At 47.6% G+C, this 16,873-nt stretch overlaps 1 protein-coding gene and 1 non-coding gene across 2 annotated transcripts in view; both read right to left on the reverse strand.

Moving 5' to 3' along the window:
- Positions 1-1,088: 1,088 nt before the first annotated feature.
- TRNAE-UUC (transfer RNA glutamic acid (anticodon UUC)) lies at positions 1,089-1,160 on the reverse strand. Its single transcript has one exon. It is a non-coding gene; the product is annotated as a tRNA-Glu (tRNA).
- A 5,517-nt stretch (positions 1,161-6,677) lies between these two features.
- LOC103070709 (uncharacterized protein C10orf95) overlaps positions 6,678-16,873 on the reverse strand; it is a 14,181-nt gene continuing 3,985 nt past the window's right edge. Inside the window, 3 exon segments of the mRNA XM_007472363.1 lie at positions 6,678-7,158; positions 7,189-7,266; positions 9,605-9,679. Coding sequence (XP_007472425.1) covers positions 6,678-7,158; positions 7,189-7,266; positions 9,605-9,679 — 634 coding nt within the window.

Genomic DNA, 16,873 nt, shown 5'->3' on the forward strand with positions numbered 1-16,873 from the left:
TTCCCTAGCAATGGGCCCCTATTTTCAGCTCCGAGCTCAGACCCTCGATGGGATAGGAGGAATCTTGAGATCCCAGGTTCCTCTTCAGACACATCCTGGGAATGGGGAAAAATTCACAGAAGGGAGCACAGGAGGGCAGCATCAAGGCTAAGAGAACTTTGGCCATCTGGCTCTGAGAACTGAATTCCATAGGCTGTGAGCTCTAGCAAATGCCCTGGGGACTCAGTTCTGGTGCCCGGCTGTGCTGTACTGTCAATACTGAGGTCATGGGGGACCTGCTGTCTCAGACTCACAGCGTCCCAGCCAGGTGCTGCCACCTGCCAGAACTTTTAATAACTTCGAGTTACTCTTCTTGTCAAAGACTTCAGTGGCTCCCCAAAACTCCTCACCTTGCCATTAAAGTCTTTCAAAGTATGGCCTCCACTTAGCTTTCAAGCCTGATCTTCCATTGCTCCCTGGTTAAAACCTGTCCTCCAATGAAACCCTGCTACTTCCTGCTCCTGCTGCCATGCTTTTATTCATGCTAATCCCTCCTCAGTTCTCCCTGGGACACCTCCATTCCATCGCTATCTGTTGGAATCCTATACATCCTTCAAAGCCTCTCTCAGATGCCTCTTCCAAGAACCTTCTTCAACCCCTCAATGATGCATACGATCTCCTACAAATCCTCTGCACTCTGCTTCCAGTGGGGCTTGATTCATGAGCCCCATAGTGTCTAGTCCTGTGTCCTACACAGAGTGGCTGTTCAATAAACGTTCCTTGTATTTTGCTGAGTGTGTCTCATGTATGAAGAGGCAGTTTGGCCTAGATGTTAAGGCTACAGTCAGATTTCCCAGGTGTATTCTCTGTGTGTACCCTTGGGTAAGTTGTTAACTTCTATTGGCCTCAGTTTCCTTATCTATAAATGGGAATAATAATTATATCCACAGCCAGGTTTTTGTGAAGATTAAATGATAGTTTTTGTACAGGGCTCTAGCACAGTGCCTGCACATAGTAAGTTCTCAGTTAAGTGTGTGAGATTGCTGATTCTTTTTTTTTTTTTCTTTTTTTTCTTTTGACTGTGCCATGTCACGTGGCATGCGGGATGGTTCCCTGGCCAGGGATCGAACCTGGGCCTCCACTGTGAAAGCGCCAAATCCTAACCACTGGGCCACCAGGGAACTCCCTGTTATGATTCTTATTATCCTCCCTTCAGTAGGATGTGAGCTACCCAGCTGGGAGGTAGGACAGGGTTTAAAATTGGTCAGTCAGGGTTTATTGAGCAAAGGGCTCTAGACCAGATGCCAGGGCTGGGTAAAGCTGGGGCGAGGCCAGGAGGAGAAGGCCATCAAGATGAGTTTGGCAGCCCAAGCCCTGCTGGGATCTAGAAGCTCTGGATTCCCACCTACTGTGTGACATTGGGTGAGTCACTCCTCTCTGGCCTCGGTTTCCCAGCATAAGGTCACCTGAGGAGGTTGGGCCAGGTGAACAGTAAAGTCCCTGGCAGCCCAGATGTTTTATGAGTTCTAAGGGTTAAGTTCAAAGAAAAGAACAAACAAAGAAGCATCTAGGCTCCCTGCAGGGCTTATTTACATCCTTAGGGCTGGAGCAAGCACTGGGGTTTGGAAGGATTGGCATGTTGGACTGAGCTGAGTGGCAGCACTTCCTTCAAAAAGCCTGTAATTGGGGGCCTCCTCCCTCACTGGGGCTGGGGGATAGGGGTATATGGTTTGCAGTCTCTGGGCATTTCCAGGGCATATATGGAAGACTTGGGGGAAGAATGTGAGCAATGCGGATTCTCAGAGATGGGGGAAGTGTTTTTTTTGTCTTTAAATTCCTGTGAATGGAATTTTGGAGGATGTGTACTTAGTTCTTTTTTTTTAATTAATTAATTAATTTTGGCTGTGTTGGGTCTTCGTTGCTGTGTGCGATCTTTCTCTAGTTGCGGCGAGCGGGGGCTACTCTTCACGTTGCGGTGTGCAGGCTTCTCATTGCAGTGGCTTCTCTTGTTGCGGAGCACGGGCTCTAGGCATGCGGTCTCAGTAGCTGCGGCACGTGGGCCCTAGAGCACGCGGGCTTCAATAGTTGTGGCTCACAGGCTCAGTAGTTGTGGCTCGTGGGCTCTAGAGCGCAGGCTCAGTAGTTGTGGCGCATGGGCTTAGTTGCTGCGTGGCATGTGGGATCTTCCCGGACTAGGGCTCAAACCCACGTCCCCTACATTGGCAGGCGGATTCTTAACCACTGAGCCACCAGGGAAATCCCGAGATGGGGGAAGTTGAGAGACTTCAAGGGTCTGGACCTGAGACGATAGAGAAGGAAGGGGATTCAGAACACACCTAACTTGGTATGAGACTCATGATTTACTTGAAGCCTGCCTTGTTTCAAAAAAAGGATTTGAGGAGGCTTACCAGCATGCAGACAATTCTCTAAGATTAAAACATAAAATCTGTGACAGAGTACATTTTAAATGTGTATCCTTTTTGATCCAGAGATTCAATTTCCTTATTATTGCTATTTTTATTTTTAGTTAGAAATTATTTCAAACTTAAAGTAACCAGAATCGTACAAAGAACTCTCTGGCTTAGCCTTCTACCAGATTGACCAACTGTTAACGTTTTGCCATGCTGCTTTCTCTAATCTATAGTCCTCATTCAAATCTTGTTACTTGTCCCGACACTGTCCTTCACAACAATTTTCATTCTGGTCCAGGATCCAAAACAGGATCATGTGTTGCATTTAGTTTTCATGCCTCTTTTTGTCTCCTTTGACCTGAAACCTTTGTCTTTTACAGCATTGACATTTTTGAACAATTTTCTCTCAATTTAGGTTTATCTGAGGTTTCCTCGTGATTATGCCTTACTGCTGAACTGATGTTGTATTTTTCAGTTTAACATATCAGACAGCACATGATGGCAATTTGTCTCTGTTAAAGAAAAAATTTTAGGGATTTCCCTGGTGGCACAGTGGTTAAGAATCCACCTGCCAACGCAGGGGACACGGGTTCAATCCCTGGTCCGGGAAGATCCCATATGCTGCGGAGCAACTAAGCCCGTGCATCACAACCACTGAGCCTGCGCTCTAGAGCCCGTGCGCCACAACTACTGAAGCCTGCGCGCCTAGAGCCCGTGCTCTGCAACAAGAGAAGCCACCGCAATGAGAAGCCTGCGTGCCGCAACTAGAGAAAGCCTGCGCGCAGCACCGAAGACCCAATGCAGCCAAAAATAAATAAATAAATTGAAAAAAAATTTTTTAAACACACCCATTAAAGATGGTAAGAAAGACTTTAAGAGGGACTACTGCAATGGGGTTAAAGTGTTATCCACCAGTTTTCCCTATTATCACATTACTATTTTTTTTCAGGTTACTATTTTAAAATTTGTAATTAATAAATATCTTATTGGAACATATTTGAAACTATATAAATATCCAGTTTCACATCAAACTTTCACCCATCAGTTTTAGTATTCAGAAATGATTCTCACCTGAATCAATCATTACTCTGATGATTGGGAATGGTGATTTTCTAATTTCATCATTACTTCTACTATAAGGAAGAGTTTTCCTTTCATATGTATTTTTTAGTTAGTATTAGTATGGACTTAGGGATCCTTATTTTATTCAGCAGGTTATAATCTGTTACTGTGATTATTTGTTTCGATGCTTAAATTGTCCTTGATTTGGTCCGTGGAAGTCCCTTCAAGTTGGCTCCTTTGTTCTTTTGACATTTTTGATCAGTCCTTTATTTTCTGGCACAAGTTGTTCCCGTCTCATCTTGTGCCTTCCCTGCCACAGCCTTGGAATCAGCCATTTTCCCAAGGGGACCGGTTCCTTTTACTGGAGAATGTAATTTAGAACCAAAAATCTAGGCACTGGCTGTGCTTCTGCTGCTAGGGTGGCATTGTTCAATGATTCAATTTCTAATTCTAAGTCTTCAGATTCCACAATTTAACACTCGTGTATGGAATAAAGATGCATATTCAAGGACATTTATTCTCATTACCCTCACAGCTTCCAGATAAGACCAAGCCATCAGCTTATTTTTTGCCTGTATTACTTCAAAAGCCTCCTAACTGCTCTCCCGATTTTCAAAATGGCCCCTCTATAGTCTCTTTTCCACACAGTATCCAGAATAACTTAAAAAAAAAAATCTCATCACATTTCCCCCTGCTCATAACCCTCCATCCCCTAAGAATAAAATCCAAATTTTTCTACATGGCTTCAAGGTACCACAGGATCCAGCCTCATCTGTAACCTCATTAATTATCACTTTCCCGCTCGCTCACAGGACAAGGACACCCCAGCCAAAGGGTGTTTGTACTTGCTTTTCTCCCCCAGCTGTTCAAATGGCTCGTAAAGGTCTTTATTAGGTCTCCACTCAAGAGTCACCTCTTCAGAGAAGCCTTCCCTAACTATCCTGTTGAAAACAGCACCCCATTACTTATCACTGTATGACATTACATCGTATATTCCCATTTGCTTGTTGTCAGTCTCTGTTTCTCTACATTACACCTCTAAAGTAGGCTCCACGAGGGCAGGGAGTTGTTTGGTTTTTCTCCCGTAGTACCAGTGCCTAGAACACTGCCCAGCAAACTGTGGGCTCTCAAATGCCTGTCGAGTGAATAAAGATAACTTTCATTTCTTGGGACGTTTGCACCCACCATACTTCCTGCCTGGCTTCCCCTCACCCTTCTCTTTGCATGGCTAGCTTCTTCATATTCTTTAGATCTCAGCTTAAATGTCTTCCATAAGGACAGAAACTGCCATGGCTGTCTCATTCACTATGGTATCCTCGGGGCCTACCACAGTTCCTGGCAAATAAAAAGCACTCAAGAAATTTGTTGGATGGACTTTTAATAGCTAAAAACTGGAAAGAATCCAAATGCTATAGAATATTGGATGACTGTTAAAGAATGAGGTAACTCCATGCGCATTGGCATAAAATGATGTCCAAGATATACTTAATGTATAATGCAACAAGCAAAACTGTGCAATTCATTTTATGTAATTAATACTAGGTGAACAGAAAAAAATAGTAAAAAATACTAGATTGGACCTCAGTGATCATTTGGGGGTGAGGGATATTAGAACAGATTTTAACTTCCTATTTTATAAATTTCTGTATTGCAGACTACTTTTTAAAAACAAACACTACCCTTTGAGCACTTTACATGACAGGCACTGTGGTAAACATTTTTTGTGCAGGATTTCACAGTACCTTCTCAATAATCTTATGAGATAGGTCCTAATACCATCATCCCCATTTGCAATGAGGAAATTGGTTCAGGGACATTAAGCAATTCATCTAAGGTCACACAGCAAACCCATCATACTACAACACCTCCCTGTGTCTTTATAATTAAAAAATAAAAAAGGAAAGGAAAATAAGATGAAGCTAGGGGTAACAGTTCAGGATCAAGGTTTTACACAAAAGATGCTAAGCAAATTTGGCTCCCTAGAAACCAGGGCAAATAGAAAAATATGATCAATTATGAGATCCTTGGTGATTCAAAGATAAAAGCAAACCACTTATCAGTAGAAACACCTTTACCAAATGCTGAGGTTTAATAGAACTTCTCCATGAAGCTCATAAATACAGCAGTGTTCAATCAAGTGATCTACAGCTTCAATAACATACCTGTATAGCCAGGTAGCTGTTGGAAGCAAATGGAAGTTCAGTGAAAGCAATTCCAATAGGAGCCAAATTTATACAGCCTGGGCATCAGATCTGGTGGTCTGGCCAGACCCTTAGTTAAAATTGGATGTGTGGCCTAACCCTCCAGCAAACTCCTATAATATTGCAAATTCACCCTATTAAACACTATTAGCAAGAATCAGGAGACAAGAAGTGACATTCATCTTAAATTTAATCGTTGGTAAATTTTCCACGTAGGCTGGGTTGGTTTTCTTCTTCTTTTACAGATGAAGAAATTGAGGCTCAGAGTCTAGAAAATGTCAGAGCCATTATGGATCTGATTATGGATCCCCTCCTCAGCCTTCCTCAGCCATGCTTGTCATCCACGCCTCAACAAAATAGCTTATGCCCTCCGAATCTCTCTGGGGATGGTGGGCCTCAGGACCTAGAAGAGTGTCCTCCTGCACTGGAAGGGAGCTCGTTAAGGCAGAGTGAGGCCCAGCCAGTGAGGGAGCACACTTTTTCCAGAGGTCCACTCTAATCCTCACCTCCAACACCTTGTACCCCAAGATGGAAAGTAAAGCTCACCTTACACAGATGAAGAAAAACCCCTATCCCCAAGCATAAAAATGATCTTGAAGCCTACACTTGACTTCACTCATTTATTTACTTTTCTTACAAGCTGGGGATAGGTGGGCCCTCAGCTTGGGGAGTTTGGAGAGCTTTGCTGGAGGGAGGAGAGGAAAAAGCGAAAGTGGGGGCTTACTGCAGGGCAGGCTTCAAAGAGGAAGAAGGTGGGGAGGAAGGAGAGAGGAAACAAAGGGTTCAGGCCCTCCTTCCACCACACACACTCAGGCTTCCCAAGTCCAAGTAGAAGGAAGGAGTAATAGGACACCCACCCAGAGATGTCCTTGATCCATTCTCGCCCTTGCCCCGCCATCCAGCAATAACCTGAAAGAAATCAAGACGTGCAGGAAGTGGGCGGTGGTTAAAAAAAAAAAGAGGTGACAGGTGCACCTAGCCCCAGCGCACAGCTGTGGCGGCAGGAGGAGAGCCGCGCGCGTGCTCATCCTGGCCGGCCGCCGGGCCTCGCGGCGCCCTCAGCTCCAGTCTTTCCTCTTCTTCCGGCGGCCGCGCTCCGCCGCTTCCCCCGCGGGGATGCTGCAGCCACTGCAGCTGCTGGCTGGCCGACGCAGCACTCGCCTCTCCGTACGGTTCTCGGGCTCGTGCACGCGCGGCGCGCCCTGCAGCAGGAACTCGCCGCCGCGATAGGTGACGCGCACGTCGGTGCGTGGGTACGTGCCGTACGCTCGCCGCAACTCCCGGCGCACGAAGTTCGGCAGCTCGAGGCCCGGCCCGAGCGTACGCTCCACGCGGCCCCAGTGCAGCTCAGCGTGCAGGCTGCTGCCTTCCGGCCACTGCGTCCCGCTCTCGACCGCCGCCAGCCCCGCAGCTGCGGTCTCCTGAAGCGACGGCCCTGGGTAGCCGGGCGCTGGGAACGGCGGTTGCAGGGCCGCGGCGTAGGCCTGCGGGAAGGCCCACAAGGGCGGCGTGATCACTAGCGTCGCGCCTGTGGCGTGGAAGCAGTGGTATTCCCGCGGAGCCGCCCACTCGCCCGCGCTCAGGCTCGGGGGTCGGCTGCAGAAGTTGTGGGCCTGAATGAGGGGCAGCAGCGGAGGGGCGGGCAGGTAGGTGTAGGTGAGGTGCTGCAGCAGAGGCCAGACGTCCTGCCCAGGCGCCAGGCAGCAGTATGTATACATGGTGTGAAGCTCAGGTGGCCGGCATTGTTACTGGGGCCTCGTCCTGGTCCAGACCTGGGGTGGGGGTGTGGGGTGTGGGTGCACTTTGTTCTCAACTCCACCACCGACCCTGGGGCCTGGTTACCCGGGGCTCTGGTTCACAGCAGGGGGCCCTGCGGAGTTCAGGGAACTCTTCCTAAGGAGTTCAGCTCCCACCTCACCTCTTGTTCTAGGGCTGGACCCAAACCCCTGGCTCCCAGCAGGCAAGAAGGACCCAAGCCTTTTTCAAGCCCCCAGTCCTGAAATGCTCTTCCCAGGTGGCTCCCTACTCACTTGTCTCCTTTAGCCTGGGGAAGCTGGTTCCCAGCATTTGGGGGAACCAGAGGGATCCAAGAGCGGGGCTCCTCTTCACCACTTCTTAGTTGAGCTGCTCTCCTCCATGCCCTGCCTCAGCCACACCTCCCGGTTTCCAAGGAAAAGGGAAACACCTTGAGCTGGCCAGGAGCCAGCCAACTTGTGTCTACACTGGGTGAGCCTGCTGGTCATACCGGCTGCGACTTAGACACTGAGGTCTGTGCTCGGGGATGTCCGCAACATCACAGGACATCCAGGGGCCTTTCCAGTCAAGTTAGCTCCCTGTTCTCCACGTCCTCTTTTTCCACCCAGGTGGGTTGAGTTATCCTAACATTTGAGTGAAGCTCCTGCACACCAGGCACTGAATCAAGTTGCTTGTGAGCATCTAACTTCAAGTTTACATCAACCCTAGGAATGAGGTACTAATATTTTTCTGACTTTACATAGCAAGAAGCTGCTTGCCTCAGATTTGGTACACAATAAATGTATTCTGTGACTGGGGCTTACATAGGTTAAGTGTCTTGTCCAGACTCACACAGCTAGTTATGGTAAGGGCAGAATTCAACCCCGTGTCTCTCTCAAGACTTGTGCTCTCAACAATAGCCTAATCACCGATCCATGCTAGGGCTTCTTTTAGACTATCTGACAGTCCTCCCTTCTAGAATGTTCCTTAAGATCTTATAACTTTTTTTAAAAAAGAACTTCTAATTCATATTAGCCACATGAAGAACGTGATGGTATCATTCTCATTTAATAGATAAGGAACAAGAGATTCGGAGAAGTTAGGCCACTTTCCCAGGTTCACATAGTCTATAACTGGCACAGTGGGGTTTGAACCCAGTGCAAATGATTCCAAAGCCCAGAAGCTACTTGGGTGAAGCCAGAAAGGTTGCTTCGTTCAGATGGGTTGAGCACTGTCTGAGCTCCAGTCCCCTCTGGCTGCAGTTCATGCCCTTCCACCTCTCTTCCCCAGTGGGTAGTAGTTGCTGGATGATTAAAATGGATACCCTCTTCCAGTTTCTAGACCGCCAGGCCATCATACTTTCCTTCCCCTTCTTCTGTTGACTTAAGCAGCATCATGACTAACCCCCATAGGTTCTCCTAGATTCTCAGCATCCCTCAAAGCCCAGCTACCCTCTGAAGAGGTCCCCCACACTCAGCCTGGTGATGTCACATTTCTTTATTCCTGACTGAGCCACTCTCTCAAGTCTAATTCAGGCCAGTGGCCTAGTGAGAACAGCTAGGACTAGGTTATGGTATGTATCTAACGCACCCTACCCAACAGCTCCAAGAAGGGAGCCTCTCCCTCTGTCCACTTAAGAACTGGTCCCAGGACATAGTGACCTTTGTTGGGGGAGGCCTCCCACCCCCAAGATGTCCATGGCTTTATCCCTGGAGACTTGTTAGTATGTTATATTACATGGCAAGGGGGAATTAAGGTTGCAGATGGTATTAAGGTTAATTAGCAGTCCTTAAAATAGATTATCCTGGATTATCTGGGTGGGCCCAGTGTAATCACAGGAGTCAAATGTGGAAGAGAGAGGCTGAAGAGTCAGAGTATGTGGTACCAAGTCAACCAGCTCTTGCTGGTTTTGAAGATGAAAGGGGTCATGAGCCAAGGAATGCAGGCAGCCTCAAAGCTGGAAAAGGCAAGGAAATGGATTCTTCCCTACCCCCTCCAGAAAGGAATGCAGTTCTGCCAACGCCTTGACTTTAGTTTATGAGACAGAATTCCAACCTCCAAAACTGTAATAGATTTGTATTAAGCCACTAAGTTTGTGGTTATTTGTTAGAGTGTTAGTAGGAAATTAATATACCTCCTCACTCCTATTTATAACTTTGCCCCCCCTCCAAATCCCAGCACTTGAGGAATGTCCAAAACTACCTATTATAGACTGACCTCACCCCAGCCTGGAGCTCAGTGATGGACCCTGTATGACTGGCCAGTTTCTCCCCCATGGGGATCTGCTCATACCTGGGTGGGAGATGAGGAGAGTATGAGACCAACCTCAAGTTGGAGCCTGGGACAGTGAGAAGCCTGCGTTTTAATATTGGTTTTGACATGCTTGCTGAGGGAGACTGGGGAGGCAGTCTTCAGGAAAAATGAGAAAAATAAGGACCAAGCTGTGAGTCTCTCAGCATTCATTCACCCTGATTCCAGTAACAGCCCCCAGATTTTTTGGGTCCCACACCTGATTTACTCTCAGGAAAGTGGTTCTGGAGGAGTTGGCTCTAGCTCATCCTTAAATTGCCTGGGTGATTTAGGGCTAAACCAGTCATCGCTGTCATCCTTCTGGCCATAGTGATTGGTTTAGGGTAGCCATGTGACTCAATTTGGGCCAATGGGAGCCAAGCCCAGGGCTTTGTTCTCTAATTGCATGGAGTGAAGTGCTCTCTCCCCTGGACAGAGATCTGAAAGAATGCAGTTCTGGGTCCAGAGGTGAAGATCTCTGAGCATAGAGCTGCAGAAGAAGTGGAGCCAAGGGTCAGAGAGAGAAACTGGGTCCTGATGACATCGTTTGAATCCTGGACTTTGAAGTTACATGAGTCAATAAATCCCCTTTTTTCCCCCTCCGGTTTTATTGATATATAGTTGACATACAGCACTGTATAAGTTTATGGCGCACAGCATGATGAGTTGACTTACATATACTGTGAAATGATTACCACAATAGATTTGGTTAACATCCATCATCTCATATAAATACAAAAAAAAAGAAAAAAAAATTTTTCCTTGTGATGAGAACTCTTAGGGTGTATTCTCTTAACAACTTTCAGCTATACCATACAGCAGTGTTAACTTTGCTCATCATGTTATACATTACATCCCTAGTATTTATTTATCTTATAACTGGAAGTTTGTATCTTTTGATCACCTTGATCCAATTTCCCTTTCCCCATAAATTCCTTTCCTACTTAATCTAGTTTGAGTGGACTCTTTTTATACAGATAGCTGGTTGTGTTTACTTTTTTTTTAAACATCTTTATTGGAATATAATTGCTTTACAGTGGTGTGTTAGTTTCGCTTTATAACAAAGTGAATCAGTTATACATATACATTTGTCCCCATTATCTCTTCCCTCTTGCATTACTTCATATAAATTTAACTACAAAAGACATAATGAAATGGGCATTTAAAAAATTATTTCAAAGCACCATCATGTTAGTCTTTAGAAGATTAAATGTTTAGGTTATTATACTATGGAGTGAAGTCTTCTGTTGCTTGCATCAACAATACAACCTGGGGCTTCCCTGGTGGCACAGTGGTTGAGAGTCCGCCTGCCAATGCAGGGGACACGGGTTCAAGCCCTGGTCTGGGAAGATCCCACACGCCGCGGAGCGACTAAGCCCGTGCTGCACCACAACTACTGAGCCTGCGCTCTAGAGCCTGCGAGCCACAACTACTGAGCCCACGTGTCACAACTACTGAAGCCCGTGCTCCACAGCAAGAGAAGCCACCACAAGAAGAAGCCCGTGCACCGCAACGAAGAGTAGACCCCGCTCGCCGCAACTAGAGAAAGCCCGTGCGCAGCAACGAAGACCCAGCGCATCCAAAAATAAATAAATAAAATAAATTTATATTTAAAAAAATAACCCAATACACCCTGTTTTCCCCCCAGAATTTTATTATGAAAAATTTCAAAATTCAGCAACCTGAGTAGTTTCTGATCAGTGACCCCCACGATCAGAGGCTCTTTTGTGGGCAAAGTAGAGGATGGAGAGAGTCTGGAAGCCAGTCTTGGAGGAGGTTCACACCCTAGTTTAGGAAAACTGACAACCAAAACAAGATCAGGGAATGGGAAAGATATGGGCGTAGATTCTTCTGGACTTGATTCCATATAACTGCCTGGATGGAGAGGGGAGGGTAAAGGTGGATGCACATGTTTTTAGCTTGGTCAGCTGGGTGGGTAGTCAAGACAATCCTGGAAATAAAAAACAGTTGGGGTGATCGGAAGTTGAGGGAGTGCTGGGTTCATGTGGGACGTTTGGGAAGCTATCCAGCAGTAGTTTTATATTCAGGCTGGAGATGGGAGGTGGGGTAGTCATGAAGGAAAGGTAGTAGGTGAAGTTACCAGAACAGCTGCTACCCTGGCCCATATTACACTGTGTCGTCATGGCTGCCAATCTGTTGCGTTCCACCTATGCCTTTTGAGGGCAATTGAGGTATAGTTCGTGTACAATGTTATATAAATTTCAGGTGTACAACATAATGATTCACAATTTTTAAAGGTTCTATTCCATTTATAGTTATTATGAAATATTGACTATATTCCCTGTTATACTATATATCCTTTTAGCTTATTTATTTTATACATAGTAGTTTGTACCTCTTAATACCCTACCCCTATCTTGCCTCTCCCTCATTCCCTCTCCCAACTGGTAACCACTAATTTGTTCTCTATATCTGAGTCTGTTTCTTTTTTTTTTTTAAACTACTTTTTAAAAATATTTATTTATTTATTTATTTTTGGCTGTGTTGGGTCTTCGTTGCTGAGCACGGGCTTTCTCTAGTTGCAGAGAGTGGGGGCTACTCTTCGTTGCGGTGCATGGGCTTCTCATTGTGGTGGCTTCTCACTGCAGAGCATGGGCTCTAGGTGCGCAGGTTTCAGTAGTTGTGGCACACGGGCTCAGTAGTTGTGACTTGTGGGCTCTAGAGCACAGGCTCAGTAGTTGTGGCGCATGGACTTAGTTGCTCCACAGCATTTGGGATATTCCTGGGCCAGGGCTCAAACCCGTGTCCCCTGCATTGGCAGGTGGATTCTTAACCACTGCACCACCAAGCAAGTCCTGTTTCTTTTTTCTCATATGCACTAGTTTATTTTTTATATTCCACATAGAAATGAAATCGTACAGTATTTGTCTTTCTGTCGGACTTATTTCACTTAGCATAATACCTTCCAAGTCCATCCATGTTGCTGCAAATGGCAAAATTTCATTCTTTTTTATGGCTGAGTAGTATTCCATTGTGTTTGTGTGCATATATATATGTGTGTGTGTGTGCGCACACACACACACACATATATATATATATGCTCACATGTTCTTTTTTTTAATATTTATTTATTTGGCTATGCTGGGTCTTAGTTGTGCCATGAGGGATCTTCTTTGTGGTGTGTGGGATCTTTTATTTGAGGCATGCAGGATCTTTTAGTTGCAGTGTGCAGGCTCTAGTTCCCTGACCAAGGATCGAACCTGTGCCCCCTACATTGGGAGCATGGAGTCTTCGCCACTGGACTGCCAGGAAAATCCCTAGGTTCACTTGTTCTTTATCCATTCATCTTTTTTTTTTTTTTTTTTTTTTTTTTTCTCAACGCGGGCCTCTCACTGTTGTGGCCCCTCCCATCGCGGAGCACAGGCTCCGGACGCGCAGGCTCAGCGGCCATGGCTCACGGGCCCAGCCGCCCCGCAGCACATGGGATCCTCCCGGACCGGGGCACGAACCCGTGTCCCCTGCATCGGCAGGCGGACTCTCAACCACTGTGCCACCCCGGAAGCCCTATCCATTCATCTTTTGATGGACACAGGTTGCTTCCATATCTTGGCAATTGTAAATAATGCTGCTATGAACAATGGGGTGCATGTATCTTTTCAAACAGTGTTTTCATTTTTTTTTTCAGATAAATACCCAGGAGTGGAATTGCTGGGTCATATGCTAGTTCTATTTTTAATTAATTAATTAATTTATTAATTTACTTTTGGCTGTGTTGGGTCTTCATGCAGTGTGCGGGCTTCTCACTGTGGTGGCTTCTCTTGTTGCAGAGCACGGGCTCTAGGCACATGGGCTTCAGTGGTTGTTGCATGCGGGCTCTAGCGTGCGCGGGCTTCAGTAGTTGTGGCGCGTGGGCTCAGTAGTTCTGGCTCGCGGGCTCTAGAGCACAGGCTTAGTAGTTGTGGCACATGGGCTTAGTTGCTCCGCGGCATGTGGGATCTTCCCAGATCAGGGATCGAACCGGTGTCGCCTGCATTGGCAAGCGGATTCTTAAGCACTGCTCCACCAGGGACATCCGGTAGTTCTATTTTTATTTATTTTTATTTTTTTTTTGCGGTACGCGGGCCTCTCACTGTTGTGGCCTCTCCCGTTGCGGAGCAACAGGTTCCGGACGCGCAGGGTCAGCAGCCATGGCTCACGGGGCCAGCCGCTCCGCGGCATGTGGGATCTTCCCGGACCGGGGCACGAACCCGTGTGCCCTGCATCGGCAGGCGGACTCTCAACCACTGCGCCACCAGGGAAGCCCTATTTTTAGTTCTTTTGAGAAACCTCCATACTGCTTTCCATAGTGGCTGCACCAATTTATATTCCCACCCTGCTCTGCAGGTTACAACAGGCAATCTTGTTTTTGAAGTCCCTTTTACCCCATATAGTGTATGGCCTGACAAGTTTAAGTGAATGTGTGAAGGGTTTTGAAAATGGAAATTTGGGGGACCCTCTCTGCAACTAAGAAAGCCCTGGGAAAGAAGGAGTTGTTAGGTAGGAGGAGAATATGGCGGAACCTAGATCACAGAGGTCAGGAGCCAAGGGAGGAGAGAACTTCAGGGAGAGCTTTTGTATGTTTCTCTCCCACCATCCAGAGACTCCGGTATGACTCAAGGCAGGCTATATGATCTTCAATTGCACCCCATGTCCCCTCCCAGTTATCTCTGTGCTTGACAACTGGGAAGGGAAATCAGAGATAATCACAAGGCCCAGCCCTGGTGCTGACAAAAAAGGGTAACTGGTTACATTGTCTATAAAATCAGAGGGCTGAGGGAACTCAGAGTGGGGTATTCAGTGCAACACAGGAGCCAAAGTCTTTCCTGTAAGGTCACATCCAGTTCCAGCCCCTTGGCAGCTCTCTCCATTCTCCTGTTCCCCCACGGGATACCCAAGGAGGGCTAAATAAAGGCTCAGTGTTGCTTTGAAATAAAGGCACGTGCTGGCTAGAGATGGAACGGCAGAGGGACTCCTTTAGTCAATTTATGGAGGCCCTAGTGTACCAGACTCTATGCTGAATGCTGGTTTCCTGCCCTTCCTGCCCTCTATTGTCACAGCCAGTAAAGCATAGGTGGGGGTAAGGGGTAAGGATGGGGGAGACATGGTAATCTTCCTTCTAGTCATGAGGGCTTTCTGGAGCATGAGGGGTTTCATCAATTGCTTGAAGTCTAGAAAAGAGGTGATGTGTATGTGGCCAAGGGGAGACCTAGGAGGTAAGAAGAGGGTCTGAAAAGGCAGGACTGGGGAGGAGGAAAGTGAGACAGACTGGTGGGAAATGAACCCTGGGGGCAAGGTTCATGGGGCCTCTGGGGCTCCCCAGGAACTGGTTGAACAGACTCTAGCACCTGGACACCCGGGCTCTTGTGTTGGACTGTTTGCTCTGGGTGGGCCCTTGCCAGGTTGTCAGGAAGGAGGCAGAGGATGATATTCCTGTTGACAACAGAACTCTTACAACCCTATTTCTCATTTAATGCCCACAAAATCCCTCTAAGGAGTAAAACACAGGCTCACAAAAAGAGCATTCCCGAAAAAGAAGTGGTGGAGCTAGGGAACTGAGTCCCAGGTCCCCCAGACCCCAGACCCCTCATGGCCCCATAACCCAGGATAGGGAAACAGCAAGTCTGGAGTCTGTGCTGTCTGATTGCCTAGAAATCTAAGTAGGCTTACAGGCCTGTTGGGAGAAGACATGGGACATCCTCACCAGACTAGACTGAGCAAAACAAAACTTGACTTTTGGGGTCTGGGCAGTGGTAGGAAGAGGAAAGACTCCTGTTCTGAGAGTCAGAAAGTCTGGGTTCCAACTTGTCTGGGCCTTTTGCTTGCTGTGTGAAAGTCACTGAATCTCTCCCAACCTCAGTTTCCTCATCTGTAAAATGGGGCTAATAGCACCTACCTCCCAGGGATGACTACGTGAGGACTCAACAAGATAATGCATGTAGGGCTTCCCTGGTGGCGCAGTGCTTGAGAGTCCGCCTGCCGATGCAGGAGACGCGGGTTCGTGCCCCGTTTCGGGAAGATCCCACATGCCGCGGAGCGGCTGGGCCCGTGAGCCATGGCCGCTGAGCCTGCGCGTCCGGAGCCTGTGCTCCGCAAATGGGAGAGGCCACAACAGTGAGAGGCCCGCATAACGCAAGGAAAAAAAAAAAAAAAAAAAAAAAAGATAATGCATGTAGAGTGCTTAACACAGCACAGGGCACATTGTAAGACCTCCGTAGCCTTATATTTTACTATTACTATTAATATGAGGAGGTTGGGACTTCCCTGGTGGCGCAGTGGATAAGACTCTGAGCTCCCAAGGCAGGGGGCCCGGGTTTGATCCCTGGTCAGGGAACTAGATCCTACATGCATGCCGCAACTAAGAGCTCACATGCCACAACTAAGGAGCCCACGTGCTGCAACTAACACCTGGTGAAACCAAAAAAAAAAAAGATAATAATAATAATAATAATAATAATAATAATAAGAGGTTGGGCTGCTTGGTTGCTCTCTCAGGGCCTGGTGCCTGTGGCCTGAACCCTGGTGCCCACAGCTCAAGCTGGGCCTGTCCACTCTTGAGGAGCTCACAATCCAGCATCAGGGAGTCCCAGGTCGTGCCACTGTCATCTTCCTACCTGTCTCAGCTGTGCATCCAGTCACACCACGGGGCTTGAAGGAAGGTGCTGAGCTCTCTTCATTTTCCGAATTAATAGTAGGGGTGGGGGACTTCCCCGGAGCTCTAGTGGTTAAGACTCCTGGCTTCCACTGCAGTGGGTGCAGATTCGATCCCTGGTGGGTTAATTAAGATCCCACCAGCCGCACGACAGGCAAAAAAAAAAAGGACGGGGGAGAGGATGGGAAGCGCTCAGAAAAACCTAGTTGATTTGAACTAAAATGACATTAAGCCTTCGAGGAAGTGAGAGGGAGGGGGTGAACCGGCCAGGAATACAGACAATCTGCTCGTTTTTTGCTGGCGCCCACGTCCTCTTTTTGGTCCCTAAGGGCAAGCGCCCGTAACAAATATGGCGGCGGCATCCTCGGACGCGAGCACCACGCGGAGCCAATCGCTGGGCAGGAGCGGAAGAAGAGGCTGGAGAAGCTGCTGGAGGCCTGCGCGCAGGCGCACTGGCTGGCACCTGGCTCCGGGCAGCCGCGGGATTAGGCTTTGCCCGCCACAATTTCGGTGAGGGGCTGGCGCCCGGGCGGGGGTTGGGGGGCCGC

The sequence above is a fragment of the Lipotes vexillifer genome, unplaced genomic scaffold, assembly GCF_000442215.2.
Source record: "Lipotes vexillifer unplaced genomic scaffold, Lipotes_vexillifer_v1.1 scaffold916, whole genome shotgun sequence".
NCBI lineage: Eukaryota > Metazoa > Chordata > Mammalia > Artiodactyla > Lipotidae > Lipotes > Lipotes vexillifer.